The sequence below is a fragment of the Ranitomeya imitator genome, chromosome 4, assembly GCF_032444005.1.
Source record: "Ranitomeya imitator isolate aRanImi1 chromosome 4, aRanImi1.pri, whole genome shotgun sequence".
NCBI lineage: Eukaryota > Metazoa > Chordata > Amphibia > Anura > Dendrobatidae > Ranitomeya > Ranitomeya imitator.
The window spans coordinates 694,413,175-694,430,323 of record NC_091285.1 but is presented as its reverse complement, the minus strand read 5'-3'; the positions used below and the strand labels follow the sequence as shown (position 1 = coordinate 694,430,323).

The 17,149-nt window shown below is 44.8% G+C and overlaps 1 protein-coding gene across 3 annotated transcripts in view; it reads right to left on the bottom strand.

Annotated features, from left to right (window-relative positions):
- Positions 1-760: 760 nt before the first annotated feature.
- The window catches only part of LOC138677390 (uncharacterized), a 66,916-nt gene continuing 50,527 nt past the window's right edge, over positions 761-17,149 (bottom strand). For 2 of the 3 annotated variants that reach the window (XR_011320881.1, XR_011320882.1), the window contains exons 5-9: positions 14,559-14,716; positions 5,186-5,344; positions 4,586-4,720; positions 1,753-2,536; positions 761-1,286 (exon numbers count right to left, since the gene is read on the bottom strand). Coding sequence is in view for 1 of the 3 variants with exons in the window: in XM_069767475.1 (XP_069623576.1) it covers positions 2,255-2,536; positions 4,586-4,720; positions 5,186-5,344; positions 14,559-14,716 (734 nt within the window). In the remaining 2 variants the exon portion in view is untranslated. Of the gene's footprint in view, positions 2,537-4,585; positions 4,721-5,185; positions 5,345-14,558; positions 14,717-17,149 lie in introns of all 3 variants that reach the window. The other variant, XM_069767475.1, reaches the window with a different exon arrangement.

The window sequence follows — 17,149 nt, the reverse complement described above, 5'->3', positions numbered from 1 at the left end:
GGAAGTACAGGGGTTCTGGGCTTTGACAAAATGTCAGTGGAGCCCCACACCACCAAACACCCACAGTGTCACACCTCCTAACACCCCCTCATCCCAGCGTGCAGCCTGCAGCAACGAGCCACTCTTGCCTCCTCCAGCAGCGACTCTTGGACTACGGTCCACCGCAGTAGGTAAGGTATATTCAAATTATATGAAGCACCTCCATTTTCTCCCCAAATTTGGGGGAAAGGTGTGTCTTATAATCCAAAAAATACGATATTTATTTTTTAATCTTTTTTCAATTATTTAATTTTCAGTGGGAAAGAAGAGAATTTGAACTTGTGTTTTTTTATTTTTTTCATAGGTTCAAATACTTTTATTTTCACTTTTTATTGTGTTTTATACTTGAAGCAGCAATTGTCTGAATACGGCCAGGGTCACACTTGCGACTTCAATGCAATTAACTCACGCGAGTCTCTCGCATCAATACCCGGCACTGCCGCCGGCACTCAGGACTGGAGCATGCGGCTACATGTATTTCTATGCACCCGAACCCTCCGGTCCCGTGAGCCGGCGGCAGTGCCAAGACTTGATGCGAGAGACTAGCGTGAGTTTCTCGCATTGAACTCACAAGTGTGACCCCAGCCTACTTGTGCTATACACATAGAAGTGCAAAAATCATCGTCTCTCATGAGCTGGCTTTCACTGGAGTATAGTATTGACAGACACAAGGGGCCCCATTAAAAAGTTTATTCCCAAAAATAACTCAGGTTCCTGGCTCTCCAAATGAATTGTTTTATTGACATGGTGCAAATACCGGGAACATAAAGGCAGATAAAATCACTAAGGCTCGTTTTTACAACAGGTTCTTAAGATGATAATGGGTCAATGGATGACTGTTCATTGATGATATAAAAAATTCACAAACTATATTGGATTTTTATTCATGTGCTGATCATCAGGCAAAATATCCAAAACACCTAACGAATGTTTTCACAATTTCGAAAAATATTTAGAATTGAGAGTCCTCAGTGGTTGATACCTTTTAATGGCTAACTGAAAAGATGGTAACAAATTGCAGCTTTCGAGACTACACAGGCGTCTTCATCAGGTGAAACTAAAAGAAATTCTAAAGAATCACATATTTATGCACAACATAGTATAGAAAAAAAACATGGATAAGACAGGTGACATGAAGCAGAATTACCATGAGTGAGAAACATTTATGTCCATAAATATTGGACCGGTTCTTAGATAAGAAATGTTTAATTGCCCTCTGATTGGGGTCTGTGATGACCTCTCATAGTCTGAGGGGCAAGTTCCTTAGTTGATGTAAAAAGCCATAAATCCATGCGACACATTAATTCCTGCACTAAGACTGTCAAAAGTCGTCATCAGTTTATATTCCCAGACTCTTCTGTCTCTCTTAGATTTGAAGCTAATGTGGTGTACCTAATTATTTGCACTAAATGTCCAACTGGGGGTCTGTATGTGGGAGAGACAGGGCAAAATCTTAGAACAAGAATGAATTCTCACTGCCACGCAATAAGAGAAAAAAGAATGGATCTACCTGTGGCAATACATTTTTGTTTCCCAAATCATAACATTATGGACATGAAATTACTTGTGTTAAAAGGTAGCTTCAAATCTAAGAGAGACAGAAGAGTCTGGGAATATAAACTGATGACGACCTTTGACAGCCTTAGTAGAGGAATGAATGTGTTGCATGGATTTATATCTTTTTACATCAACTTAGGAACTTGCCCCTCAGACTATGAGGGCTCACCACAACAGACCCAGACCCCAATCAGGACAATAAAACAATCCTTATCTAAGAACTGGTCCAATATTTATGGACATAACTGTTTATCACTCATGGTAATTCTGCTTCATCTCACCTGTCTTATCCATGGTTTTTTTTCTGTGCTATGTTGTGCATAATTATGTGACTCTTCAAAATTTCTGCCCACCCACCACCTCCTCTCCAAAAATTAAAATGTAATTACCTAATCGTAACCTCACAATGATCAGAAAGAATGTCTTCTTGGTCCTGGCAACCTGTAGCACACAGGTCCCAAACGACATGTGGACTGAAAAGTAGTCATTTTCTTTTCTAGGTTTCCATCATTTCTTGACAATGTGTCTCACGTGAAGATCTTGGGAACTGGTAAAAAAAAAAATGTCCAAGGTATGTCTCTAAAAATTGCTGAAGCTTTCCACACCTCATGGACAAAAATAAGACCATTTTTTTTATTCTCAAAGGGTCCAAATGCAATCAAGATCGAACACACATTCGCCAGAGTCTCATCCAATTAATGCAGCAACTGGCGAGATTCGCACAGAAGAAAATAACACCGCCTAGACCACACAAGATCTTCATGCATTCAGGGCCACATTTACAGCAGCGGCCAATTCTGTTATTAGAATCATCTGCACCCCTCTGTATTCCGAAAGGTTGGCCGCTCGAACCACATCGATCCACACCGTCTACAAGCTCTATGTCTTGAAAATTCATTGAAGTATTCTCCACCCTTGACATCTGATGGAGACGAAAGTTCTAAAACGCAGAAAAACCGATAATAATGATTAGATGACTCCATATTCCACAGGTCCCTGCTTACTCTGGTTCTTTTTAGATGTGGTTTTCCTTTCCTTCCTTCCATTTCTCTCACCATTCCCCAAATGTTGTTTGATGGATAATATTATAGCCATCGGACATATTTCTATTGATAGGTACTTAGCCCATGATTCCAGACACTATAACAGCTTATAAAAGGGCCGGACACACGACATATGTTCCTGGATACACATAACATTGCGGGTTATCGTTACATTTGTGGCAAAAAGTGGAGAAAGGTTGAACGTGACGGACCTAGGTCTTTTTTCAACCTACATAACTATGAAGCTGTGCCTTGAAAACTCCACAAGTAAGATTCTGCGTGCAATCACCTGTGGAGAGTTTCTGTTGCAAAACTCATTAAAAAAACTAATTTTGATCATAGTCTAATGATATTTTCATATAACATTTTAATGCACCAGAAAAATCCTATGCCAATTTACAAAGTAAACGGTCTTCTTGATTTCTGTGGTAAATTTTCATCGTGGGATATTGTGGGTCTGCACTCATGTTAGCAGCATTTAATGGTGCCAATGTCACTTTTTGCTCACAATGCCTTTGAGTGACTAAAGACTTGTAGCCGGGGGCTGAACAACTACTTTAAATCAAGAGGCAGAAGTCTCTGATTACTTAAAGGGCTTGTCCACTACGCACTATGGGAATTTTCCAGTGTCGGCGCTGGGAATGGCTGGTCGTGCCTAGAGATGGGCGAACCTGGACGGTAACATTCGGAGTCTGTGCATGGATCGCGAACATGGATTTCTACCGGATGTCCATTTTACTGATCAGGTTTGGCAGACTGAACAAAGCTTGTTAAAAAGCTGGAGCGCAGCCAATCAATACATTTTTTGCTGTGTGGGCACTTCTGGCGCCATCACAGCCATGTCAAGTTTGGGCATGGCTGTGATTGGTCAGTGCACAATGCAAAAAAATTGAATTAAATAAAAAAAATCAGGCTAGGTTCACATTGCGTTAGTGCAGTCCGTTTAGCGCACATGCTAACGGACTGCGTTAACGCAATGTCCAAAAAGGGATCGCGTTATGCGATCGCGCTAGCACAGATGCCCGATCTGCGCTAGCGAGAACGGACCCAAAAACGCTGAGGTCTGTCACAAAATAACGGAGCATCGCTAACACATGCCAATAATGACATGCGTTAGGGATGCATTACATACATTGCGGTCAATGGGTGCGCTAACGGATCCGTTACATTGCGTTAGTGGCGCTATGTAACGGATTCCGTTAGCGGATACCCACTAATGCAATGTGAAGCTAGCCTTATTGATAACCAGCGCAAGTAAAGCTGACAGCAGCAGATTGCAGCCCTTAGGTGTAAGCTTTATCTTGCCTTGCTATAAAAATAGAGGGGTCCTCATGCAGTTTTTTATGTTATTTAAATAAATTATTTAGAAAATGGCATGAAATCCCACCATTCTTGATAACTAACCAAGCTAAAGCAGACAGCTGAAGGCTGTAACCTTTTTACCGCCAGTCACGGCTGGTGGCTCAGATGTTGTCATCTGTGTGACATCATGGGTACCGCAGCTCTGTCAATGGTGGTAACATACGTTTACCACTGATCAGTGCTTGTGTTTCCTGCGCTGCCTCAAAGATGACAGTTTGGGAACCTCTGGATGTTCTGGCGCCCCATTCATTTGAGCATCCATAGGTTTGACCATCTCTAGCAATGTCACCACAAGTATGCAATTTGCATATTTCCTGACACATTCCAACTAAACTTGTCTGGTCTCACTCAATACACTCGCATTGAGCAAGGCTCTGCATGTCTAGTCCACCCGTGACCACATGTATAAAAAGTGCATACCTGCAGTCACGACATCTGTCTGAGATAGTTTAGTGAATCCTGCTTTGAGCTTGGTGTTGACCACGATGACCCTGAAGGTCCCTTCCAACTCTAACATTCTAGTATCCTATAAACATAACTAATAACTTAGACGTATAATAAATAAATGCTGTAAACATACTTACCAAGTAAAGGAAAGCCCCGAGGATTACAGTTTTTGCACAGCAATCCAAATATTCAGAGAAGACAAACTGGGCAGATCTCCCTTCTTTCTCACTTATTATTTTGGCAATTTGATGAGACCCGTTCATGGTTAGTATCTCCGGGATGAGAAGAAGAAAATTGTTCTTAGTACACAAGAGATATAGTATGAAGACATAATATAGGCTGCGGTGAATACTGGAGAGATGCCATAGAAATGGTGCATGACAGAATGGATGGAAAATACCCCACTACCGAGGAATAAGACACATACTCAACTTTTCTCCTTAAAGAGAACTTCCTCAAAGTTTACTCCAGGGTTTGCTAATCAGCTAGATTCATTTCTATACTGATGAGGAGCAAGCACACATAAATAACTGTCTTGTAATCAAGTTGCAAGACTCATTAAAGGGTTTGCATTGACCTATAAGGATAATGAGTCCTCTTGGGTGGGATGTGAGATAATTGTGGACTTTTCTCCTAAGAAGCTTTGTCAAAAGACTCCATACTCAGCTGGTACCATTAAGAGAATCCAGTTATGAAAGTTATGTTATTGCTCGACTTAAATTTATGATTTCTCTCACCTCTATGGTCATGTTCCTCTGCTCATTCAGAAACACCGGAAGGCTAGCAACAAATGTAGACATGTCTTTGGCCATCTGAATGCAGATATTCAGGTTTCCAGGTGCAGATTCTAGTTTTACGTATCCCAAAGGGTTCATCGGAAGAGCAACAATCTGCAACTAAAAAAACAGAATGAAAAAAGTAGGATGTACAGATCAATCAAAGGTAAACTTGATTCAGATAACACTGGGCTAATGGCACAAAACAGTGTAACTCAACACCTAACTAGACATCGGCCAGTGACTTATGCAATGTTAAATTATCTTGTTCCCCTTAAGTGAGATAATCTTTCATGAAAAATTATCAAGATGGTTCATTGTGAATTATAATAACTAGGGTTGAGCGAAACGGGTCGGCCAGATTCAGAAGTCGCCGACTTTTGGCAAAGTCGGGTTTCATGAAACCCGACCCGACCCCTGTGTGGGGTCGGCCATGAGGTCGGCGATTTTCTGATCTGGAATCGGAATTCCGATACCGAGTTCCGATATGTTTAAGATATCGGGAATTGGTATCGGAATTCATATTGAAGTTTAAAATAAAGAATAAAAATAAAAAAATATTGATATACTCACCCTCGGATGCGCCCTGGTTCTCACCGGCAGCCTTCCTTCCTAAGAATGAGCGCCTGAAGGGCCTTCGATGACGTCACGGCTTGTGATTGGTCGCGTGAGCGGTCACATGGGCGTCACGTGACCAATCACAAGCCGCGACGTCATCTAAGGTCCTTCAGGCGCTAATTCTTAGGAAGGAAGCGTCCGAGGTCGCGTCCGAGGGTGAGTATATTCCTAATAGGTATATACTCACCCTCGGACTCGCCCTGGTTCTAACCTGCAGCCTTCCTTCCTAAGAATCAGCGCCTGAAGGACCTTAGATGACGTCGCGGATTGTGATTGGTCGTGTGACGCACATGTGACCGCTCACGCAACCAATCACAAGCCGCGACATCATCGAAGGTCCTTCAGGCGCTCATTCTTAGGAAGGATGGCTGCCGGTGAGAACCAGGGCGCGTCCGAGGGTGAGTATATCAATATTTTTTATTTTGATTCTTTATTTTACACTTAAATATGGATCCCAGGGCCTGAAGGAGAGTTTCCTCTCCTTCAAACCCTGGGAACCATTGGAAACCCAATGCACTGCATTGGGTTTCGTGTTTCGGCCGACCCCGACCCCGACTTTTCTATAGGATCGGCCGATTTCACTCGACCCAACTTTTGAAAAAGTCGGATTTCGTGAAACCCGACCCGATCCTATAAAAAGAAAAGTCACTCAACCCTAATAATAACCTTTGCTTCATCTGTTTATGGGTAAGAAAGTTGAATTAATGAAGTGACTTCCATTGTGGCAGCATGAAATGGAACAGCTTAAATTACATGCTCTTCATTCTTCTTCAAAGCAGTACTAAAACCAAATGATCTGATGGTCCATCCCTGCTTCCCAAGAATTATTTTCTAGAGGTCTAGCTGCAGGGTGCTAATGAGTAGCCAAAGCAGCCATGTGTAAGGATCATTAAAATTGGATTTAAATCAAAAGAAAGGGGTCTAACGACCACCTTTCCTGATGTTTTGTTACTGCATTCTCCTTATACTTTATCATAGAGGTGGCCGAGTTATGGAGATAGCATTCTCCAATTTATGAAGAATGTAAAGGCTGGATATCTGTGAATAAAGGTCATCAGACCAACTTTCCTCTCTACCGGTTCCATTGGTTGAAGATCTTGAACCTTGTAAATTGATTCCAAACCATCTAGTCATTAATTGAACAGAGGGTATTTGAGATGAGCAGATCTGAAAAACATTAAATTATCCTGTCCACACACATTTTATCAGAATATTTGATTAGCAGAGGTTATTCACAGAGGGGACTGGACAGCGGACAGGTAGTGGAGGTGGTGGCCAGAGAGGCTGTTGCCAGAAAAAAAGCTAAAAAGACATTCTCACCTTACATCCTTGCTGCTTCCTATTTGCTGTCCAGTTCTAAGCACCTTTAATGTGCCATATGCTTCTATCAGACACGAGTAGGCTCCAGGGCATGCGCATGGAACTCCAAGTTCTGTACGTGGACGGAAGCCTTGGTCCAGATTGAACACCGGTCAAAGAACCAACACAAAAAAGGTGCAGAGAAATGGACAGAAGGTAGGGAGCAGCAGGGGCAACCAGAGAGATAAGCAGCGAGGTGAGTATAAATCTGAATGAATGGGAATGAGGATTCTACTATATGTAAAATGTGTGTAGAATTTAATTCCAGTCAAATAAATGTGCCCATTTCTAGAGGATTTAGGTTGTACAGGTCTATGCAGGGGGACATATATACAGTGCCTTGAGAAAGTATTCAGCCCCCTTGAACTTTTCAACCTTTTCCCACATATCAGGCTTCAAACATAAAGATACCAAATGTAAATTTTTGGTGAAGAATCAACAACAAGTGGAACACAATTGTGAAGTTGAATCAAATTTATTGGTTATTTTAAATATTTGTGGAAATTCAAAAACTGAAAAGTGGGGCGTGCAATATTATTCGGCCCCTTTACTTTCAGTGCAGCAAACTCACTCCAGAAGTTCATTGTGGATCTCTGAATGATCCAATGTTGTCCTTAATGACTAATGATGATAAATATAATCCACCTGTGTGTAATCAAGTCTCCGTATAAATGCGCCTGCTCTGTGATAGTCTCAGGGTTCTGTTTAAAGCACAGAGAGCATCATGAAGACCAAGGAACACAACAGGCAGGTCCGTGATACTGTTGTGGAGAAGTTTAAAGCCGGATTTGGATACAAAATGATTTCCAAAACCTTAAACATCCCAAGGAGCACTGTGCAAGCGATCATATTGAAATGGAAGGAGTATCATACCACTGCAAATCTACCAAGACCCAGCCGTCCCTCTAAACTTTCATCTCAAACAAGGAGAAGACTGATCAGAGATGCAGCCGAGAGGCCCATGATCACTCTGGATGAACTGCAGAGATCTACAGCTGAGGTGGGACAGTCTGTCCATAGGACAACAATCAGTCATACACTACAAACATCTGGCCTTTATGGAAGAGTGGCAAGAAGAAAGCCATTTCTCAAAGATATCTATAAAAAGTGTTGTTTAAAGTTTGCAACAAGCTGTTAAGGCTAGTGGAACGCACCGAGTAAACATAGATGCTTTATTGGTGTGTTCACAGCCCGGGGTCCACTGTGCAGGAGGAATCTGCTGCTAGCAAATGACGGCACTATATGGCGGTATAAGCGAACTCTGTTACTTCACAGAGTTGCACAGAAAGAAGAGCTGTGCCCTGTTAACATCACAGGGGAACACAGGTAACTGCTGAGCTGATGGCAGTCAGTGGTCAGGCACTCAGAGAAGAACACAAAACCTCCTCTCCAGTGGAACCGGAAATCTAGAGGCTATGAGCCAGCCCTTAATACATTCATACAAAACTCCTCGCCGGAGGTGCCGGTGTTCTAGGGGCTAATAGCAAAGCTCATACACATGTTGATACTAGCGCATGACCATGCAAACCTTTTATAGCTGCAGCAACTTTAGGACCTTCCTAGCACCTTCCGCCGCGGCCCTTTTTGTTTTTGCGTTATCGCTTTTCGCTCCCCTCCTTCCCAGAGCCATAACATGTTTACTATGTGAGGGCTTATTTTTTGCGGGACAAATTGTACTTTTGAACGACACCATTGGTTTTACCATGTCTTCTACTCGAAAACGGGAAAAAAATTCCAAGTGTGGTGAAATTGCAAAAAAAGTGCAATCCCCCACTTGTTTTTTGTTTGGCTTTTTTTCTAGCTTCACTAAATGCTAAAACTGACCAGATAATATTATGATTCTCCAGGTCATTACAAGTTCATTGACACCAAACATGTCTAGGTTATTTTTTATCTAAGTGGTGAAAAAAAATAAAAAACTTTGCTAAAAAAACACTGCGCCATTTTTCCAATACCCGTGGTGTCTCCATTTTTCGTGATCTGAGTTTTTTTGAGGGCTTATTTTTTGCGTGCCGAGCTGACTTTTTTAATGATACCATTTTTGTGCAGATACGTTCTTTTGATCGCCCGTTATTGCATTTTAATGCAGTGTCGCGGCGACCAAAGAAACGTAATTCTGGCATTTAAAATTTTTTTCTCGCTACGCTGCTTAGCGATCAGCTTAATAATATGTCTAGTTTTGATTTTTTTTATTGTTTTATTTACGATGGGGTGAAAGGGGGTTGATTTAGACTTTTATATTTTTTTTATTTTTTTCATATTTTAAAAACTTTTTTTTTAACTTGTTCCATGCTTCAATAGCCTCTATGGGAGGCTAGAACCTGGCTCCACTGGATCGGCTCTGCTACATAGCATCAGATCACTGCTATGTGGCTGAAATGCAGGCTTGCTATGAGCAGTGGTCAAAGGGTGGCGCTCACAGCAGGCCGGCATCAGTAACTATAGAGATCTCAAAGACCTCTAGGGCTACTGTCCTGACACATCGCCGACCCCCGATCATGTGACGGGGGTCGGCAATGCGCTCATTTCCGGTCGCGCGGCCGGAACGGTAGTTAAATGTCGCTGTCAGCGTTTGACAGCGGCATTTAACAGGTTAATAGCAGCGGGGGAATCGCAATTTCACCCGCCGCTATTGCACGCATATGTCAGCTGTACAAAACAGCTGACATGTCGCAACTTTGATGTGAGCTCTCCGTCGGATCCCACATCAAAGGGGTAGACACGACATGTGCAGTACTAATATGGTGCATGTCGTGAAGGGGCTAGAGGACCAATAAGAGCTGCCACAGTACCTGAGCAACCTCAGGACCTTCCTAGAGGACCAATGGGAGCTGCTGCAGTACCTGAGCATATGACCCCTGACCTCCAATGAGAGGTCTTATCTTGGGCATGCTCAGAAGGGGAAAAGCAGGACTTAGTCCCAGAGACGTCTGCTCGCCGCTGACCAGTACTGGCTATAATGTCAGAAGTTGAAAGAACAGCAGTAACCAGGCGCAGAGTATCTGCCTGAGCCAGAAGCTGGGACCGACGGCTCCACTGCGGCTGGAGAAGGGTGGGAGACCGCAGCGGAGATGGCTCGAGATTCCCCCTGTGCAGAAGCGGGAATTCATCACCTAACACAAGCCACCTGGGAGACACACCAAACATGTGGGAGAAGGTGATCTGGTCAGATAAAACCAAAATCAAACTTTTTGGCAACAATGCCAAATGATATGTTTGGCATAAAGGCAACACAGCGCATCACCCTGAACCAGAGGCGTAGCTAGAGCTTTTGCCGCCCGGGGCTGTTCCCGAGTTTGGCGCCCCCCCCCCCCCCCGGCTCAATACACACAAAGGTTACCAAATACGGTTTTCCTGTTTTGTAGAACTTAAACTGGGCCTAATGGTGTCACCCCCACATGCCACACCTGTGACTTAATACCACCACACCATGACCAGGCCACATAGTGACCGAATAATACTACATACAAGGGACAAATACCACAACACCATTTCCAGACCACATATTACCACCACATAGTGACTGAATACTACAATACTGATCAGTAATAAAAAAAAAACCACAATACTATCACCATAAGTGCCAGTATTCACAGGAGATCTGTACTTAGTATGCAGTGTCTGTGTAGAGGTAATACAGAGATCACTGGTGACATTATACACAGGACCTCTATATAGTATACAGTGTATAGTGTCAGTGTATAGGTAACACTGACTCACCAGTGACGTCTCTAGGTGAAGTCCTTCATCTTTCATCCAGCACAGACCGCCATCATTCCTTCCAGCCAGGACTCGTTTCTGCAGGAAATAACACAGTTATCTCGAGCTCCGTTTGCAGAACACATTACTTAATTTTTCACAACTTCTACATTACATCACATGAAGAAAAAAAGGTGATATAGTGTCACTCTGCACAGTAACAGGACCGCCCCCCCATTTAAAACAGTATACTCAAAAAATAAAATAAATACATCACTGCAGTAATAATATCCCTTAATTAGCCCCTATGGTAATAATATTCCCCACCCTGGCCCCGTTTCTCATTCCTGGCTCCAGCCATATGTTCTCGCATCCTGCCCTCATGAGTATCCATTCTACCCCATATGATCTCCACATCCTGCCCCACGAGCCTCCATCGTATCCGTCCTGCCCCATGATCCAATCCTGCCCCGTGTCTCCAATCATGCCCCGTATCTACATTCTGCCCATGCCTCAAGTCCTGCCCCCAGTGTGTCCAGCATATTACCCCCATGTTGTCCAGCAATCTGCCCCAGTGTGTCCAGCATATTACCCCCATGTTGTCCAGCAATCTGCCCCAGTGTGTCCAGCATATTACCCCCAGTGTGTCCAGCAATCTGCCCCAGTATGTCCAGCACTGCCCCCAGTGTGTCCAGCAATCTGCCCCAGTGTCCAGCCTTTCCCCAGTGTGTCCAGCAGTCTGCCCCAGTGTGTCCAGCATATTACCCCCAGTGTCCAGCATTGCCCCAGTGTGTCCAGCATATTACCCCCAGTGTGTCCAGCAATCTGCCCCAGTGTCCAGCATTGCCCCAGTGTGTCCAGAAGTCTGCCCCAGGGTCTCCAGCATTGCCTCAATGTGTCCAGAAATCTGCCCCAGGGTCTCCAGTATTGCCCCAGTGTGTCCAGCAATCTGCCCCATGGTCTCCTGTATTGCCCCAGTGTGTCCAGCATTCTGCCCCATGGTCTCCAGTATTGCCCCGGTGTATCCAGCAATCTGCCCCATGGTCTCCTGTATTGCCCCAGTGTGTCCAGCATTCTGCCCCATGGTCTCCAGTATTGCCCCGGTGTGTCCAGCAATCTGCCCCATGGTCTCCAGTATTGCCCCAGTATGTCCAGAAGTCTGCCCAGGGTCTCCAGCATTGCCTCAATGTGTCCTGAAATCTGCCCCATGGTCTCCAGTATTCAGTGTGTCCAGCAATCTGCCCCATAGTCTCCTGTATTGCCCCAGTGTGTCCAGCATTCTGCCCCATGGTCTCCAGTATTTCCCCAGTGTGTCCAGCATTCTGCCCCATGGTCTCCAGTATTGCCCCAGTGTGTCCAGCATTCTGCCCCATGGTCTCCAGTATTGCCCCGGTGTGTCCAGCAATCTGCCCCATGGTCTCCAGTATTGCCCCAGTATGTCCAGAAGTCTGCCCAGGGTCTCCAGCATTGCCTCAATGTGTCCTGAAATCTGCCCCATGGTCTCCAGTATTCAGTGTGTCCAGCAATCTGCCCCATAGTCTCCTGTATTGCCCCAGTGTGTCCAGCATTCTGCCCCATGGTCTCCAGTATTTCCCCAGTGTGTCCAGCATTCTGCCCCATGGTCTCCAGTATTGCCCCAGTGTGTCCAGCAATCTGCCCCATGGTCTCCTGTATTGCCCCAGTGTGTCCAGCATTCTGCCACATGGTCTCCTGTATTGCCCCAGTGTGTCCAGCATTCTGCCCCATGGTCTCCAGTATTGCCCCAGTGTGTCCAGCAATCTGCCCCATGGTCTCCTGTATTGCCCCAGTGTGTCCAGCAATCTGCCCCATGGTCTCCTGTATTGCCCCAGTGTGTCCAGCATTCTGCCACATGGTCTCCTGTATTGCCCCAGTGTGTCCAGCAATCTGCCCCATGGTCTCCAGTATTGCCCCAGTGTGTCCAGCAATCTGCCCCATAGTCTCCTGTATTGCCCCAGTGTGTCCAGCAATCTGCCCCATGGTCTCATGTATTGCCCCAGTGTGTCCAGCAATCTGCCCCATGGTCTCATGTATTGCCCCAGTGTGTCCAGCAATCTGCCCCATGGTCTCCTGTATTGCCCCAGTATGTCCAGCAATCTGCCCCATGGTCTCCAGTACTGCCCCAGTGTGTCCAGCATTCTGCCCCATGGTCTCCTGTACTGCCCCAGTGTGTCCAGCATTCTGCCCCATGGTCTCCAGTACTGCCCCAGTGTGTCCAGCAATCTGCCCCATGGTCTCCAGTATTGCCCCAGTGTGTCCAGCATTGCCCCAGCCCCCAGCCCCAGACAGTCAGACATAAAGAAAAAAAAAAAAAAGTAAAATCCTCACCTCTCCCGTTCCTAGCGCAGGTCCGGTGCAGCCAGTCAGCGTCTCTTCGGCTCTGCGACGCTCAGGACAGAGAGGCAGAGCGGCGCGCACAGTAGTGACGTCATCGCGCCCTCTGCTCTGAGACGTCGCAGAGTCAGAGGACGCTGCAGCTGCCGGCACCGCAGGAACCAGGAGAGGTGAGTATAGAGCGGGGGGCGGGGTCCGGTGGTGGGGGGAGCTGGCCCTGGTCGTGGCGGCGGACGGCGCCGCCCGAAGATTTAAAGGGGCGTCTTTTTTTTTTTTTTTTTTTTTTTTCTTCTCCTGCAGCGCCGGCCGCCCCCCGCATTGTGCCGCCTGGGGCGGACCGCCCCCCCCCCCCGCATCCCCCTTCCTACGCCACTGCCCTGAACACACCATCCCCACTGTCAAACATGGCGGTGGCAGCATCATGGTTTGGGCCTGCTTTTCTTCAGCAGGGACAGGGAAGATGGTTCAAATTGATGGGAAGATGGATGGAGCCAAATACAGGACCATTCTTGAAGAAAACCTGTTGGAGTCTGCAAAAGACCTGAGACTGGGACGGAGATTTTTCTTCCAACAAGACAATGATCCCAAACATAAAGCAAAATATACAATGGAATGGTTCACAAATAATTGTATCCAGGTGTTAGAATGGCCAAGTCAGAGTCCAGGCCTCAATCCGATCGAGAATTTGTGGAAAGAGCTGAAAACTGCTGTTCACAAACGATCTCCATCAACCTCACTGAGCTCGAGCTTTTTGCCAAGGAAGAATGGGCAAGAATTTCAGTCTCTCCAAGTACAAAACTGATAGAGACATACCCCAAGTGACTTGTAATCACAGGAAAAGATGGCGCAACAAAGTATTAAGTTAAAGAGGCCGAGTAATATTGCACGCCCCACTTTTCAGTTTTTGAATTTCCACAAAAAATTGAAATAATCAATAAATTTCGTTCAACGTCACAATTGTGTCCCACTTGTTGATTCTTCACCAAAAATTTACATTTGGTATCTTTATGTTTGAAGCAGGATATGTGGGAAAAGGTTGAAAAGTTCAAGGGGGCCGAATACTTTCGCAAGGCACTGCAGGTGTAACTCAGAACTCAGAACTTCTGGGCAGTCCCCACCTGCCATCTATCATATATAACAGTTGTCTTACAGGAAGGCCTTTAGAACAACCCTACATCTGCTCCTCCCTTAACTTCATCCCCACGAATGAAATTGTGGACAGTTTCTTTGGTAAAATACTTGTGCTTTATAACTACCCAATCATACTAATCTATAAAAAAAAAATCTATGACTTTACAATACTTACATACGAGTTCTGACCACCGGCTTCAACATTGGGGATCAAATCGAGCCGAACTATATCTTTATTGTAGGAGTCTCTGAGATGAAGGTATAAGGTTGTTTTAGAATTTAATACTTCTTGATGAACTGAGAGAAAGGTTTTCCCATCACGGGTCTGAAAGACTAAAATATGCATAACTGCAGTAAAAGTATATTTAAGTACAATCCAAATTTATGACAAGAAAACTAAGAGTGAAACTGAGCCATGAAAAAAACAAAAAAACTAAAACATATGATATCTTATGATATTCAGCTGGGACACCCTGAACTCACAGTTTTAGGATCACATTAGTTTTACTTTACTACTTTCTGACTGGTTTAATGGGGTAAATAAAGTGGGGAAAAATAAGTGTTTGATACGCTGCCGATTTTCCAAGTTTTCCTACCTACAAAGAATGGAGAGGTCTGTAATTTTTATCGTAGGTACACTTTATTAGGGCTGGCGGAACACACCAAATAAATAAAGAATAATAAGGTGTGTTTGCAGCCTGGGGTCCACCGTGCAGAGATGTAAAGTGCTGCTCAGTAAGGCCGGGATCACACATGGGAGAAATACAGTACAGACCAAAAGTTTGGACACACCTTCTCATTTAAAGAATTTTCTGTATTTTCATGACCATGAGAATTGTACATTCACACTGAAGGCATCAAAACTATATATTAACACATGTGGAATTATATACTTAACAAATGAAATTATGTCTTATATTCTAGGTTCTTCAAAGTAGCCACCTTTTGCTTTGATGACTACTTTGCACACTCTTGGCATTCTCTTGATGAGCTTCAAAAGGTAGTCACCGGGAATGGTCTTCCAACAATCTTGAAGGAGTTCCCAGAGATGCTTAGCACTTGTTGGCCCTTTTGCCTTTACTCTGCGGTCCAGCTCACCCCAAACCATCTCGATTGGGTTCAGGTCTGGTGACTGTGGAGCCCAGGTCATCTGGTGTAGCACCCCGTTGTGACGGGGTGTACGGCAGAGCAAGAAGGGGCAACAGGCCAAGGGATGATTCCACAGATTTATTATCAAGAACACTGGAACAACAAATGCAGGTAGATCTACAGAGTCCACAATTAGTCCAACAGAACAGGTTCGGGGGCACCTCCCGATAGTCCTTGTGCCAACTAACAAAGCAATAGTCCACACGAGTCCAAGGGATCCAAAAACAATCTCACGAATGACGAGATATGTCCTCAGCTCAAGTCTCGCCCCGTTCGCTTCCGCAGTCCCAGATGGGCGTGGGGTCTTGCCTCAGCTAAGAATCCCCACTCCTTCTCCTTCAAGGATCAACTCACATCTGATCTCAAAATAAGAATGGATTGTCTGAGCTCCTGGGATCCGCCCATGAAGGGGGGTTCACACCTTCTATTCAATGGTTGGGTCCACCAGAAGATTCTAGACTGGTGGGCTCCAAGTAGTCTATGTAGTATGTACATTTGACTAGCCACCTGCTGTGAGGAAGAATGGCTATTCTGTCACTAGTGGTGTTGACAAAGCTTAATGACATTATAGCTTAGGGCTGCAAGTATTGGGGGAAGGAGACATATTGTTACAGGTGAACTCCCAGCACAAGAAAATACATAAATTACAGCTAATAGAAACCAGAGAACAGTTACATACATCAAATGGCATATTATTCAAATACAGGACAGGGCAAAAGTACATATCATGACACCCGTCACTCTCCTTCTTGGTCAAATAGCCCTTACACAGCCTGGAGGTGTGTTTGGGGTCATTGTCCTGTTGAAAAATAAATGATGGTCCAACTAAACGCAAGCCGGATGGAATAGCATGCCGCTGCAATATGCTGTGGTAGGCATGCTGATTCAGTATGCCTTCAATTTTGAATAAATCCCCAACTGTGTCACCAGCAAAGCACCCCCACACCATCACACTGCCTCCTCCATGCTTCACGGTGGGAACCAGGAATGTAGAGTCCATCCATTCACCTTTTCTGCATCACACAAAGACACGGTGGTTGGAACCAAAGATCTCAAATTTGGACTCATCAAACCAAAGCACAGATTTCAACTGGTCTAATGTCCATTCCTTGTGTTCTTTAGCCCAAACAAGTCTCTCCTGCTTGTTGCCTGTCCTTAGCAGTGGTTTCCTAGCAGCTATTTTACCATGAAGGCCTGCTTCATAAAGTCACCTCTTAACAGGTGTAGAGATGTGTCTGCTGCTAGAACTCTGTGTGGCATTGACCTGGTCTCTAATCTGAGCTGCTGTTAACCTACGATTTCTGAGGCTGGTGACTCAGATAAACTTATCCTCAGAAGCAGAGGTGACTCTTGGTCTTCCTTTCCTGGGATAGTCCTCATGTGAGCCAGTTTCTTTGTAGCGCTTGATGGTTTTTGCCACTGCACTTAGGGGCACTTTCAAAGTTTGCCCAATTTTTCGGACTGACTGACCTTCATTTCTTAAAGTAATGATGGCCACTCGTTTTTTTTTTTGCTTAGCTGCTTTTTTCTTGCCATAATATAAATTCTAACAGTCTATTCTGTAGGACAATCAGCTGTGTATCCACCAGACTTCTGCACAACACAACTGATGGTCCC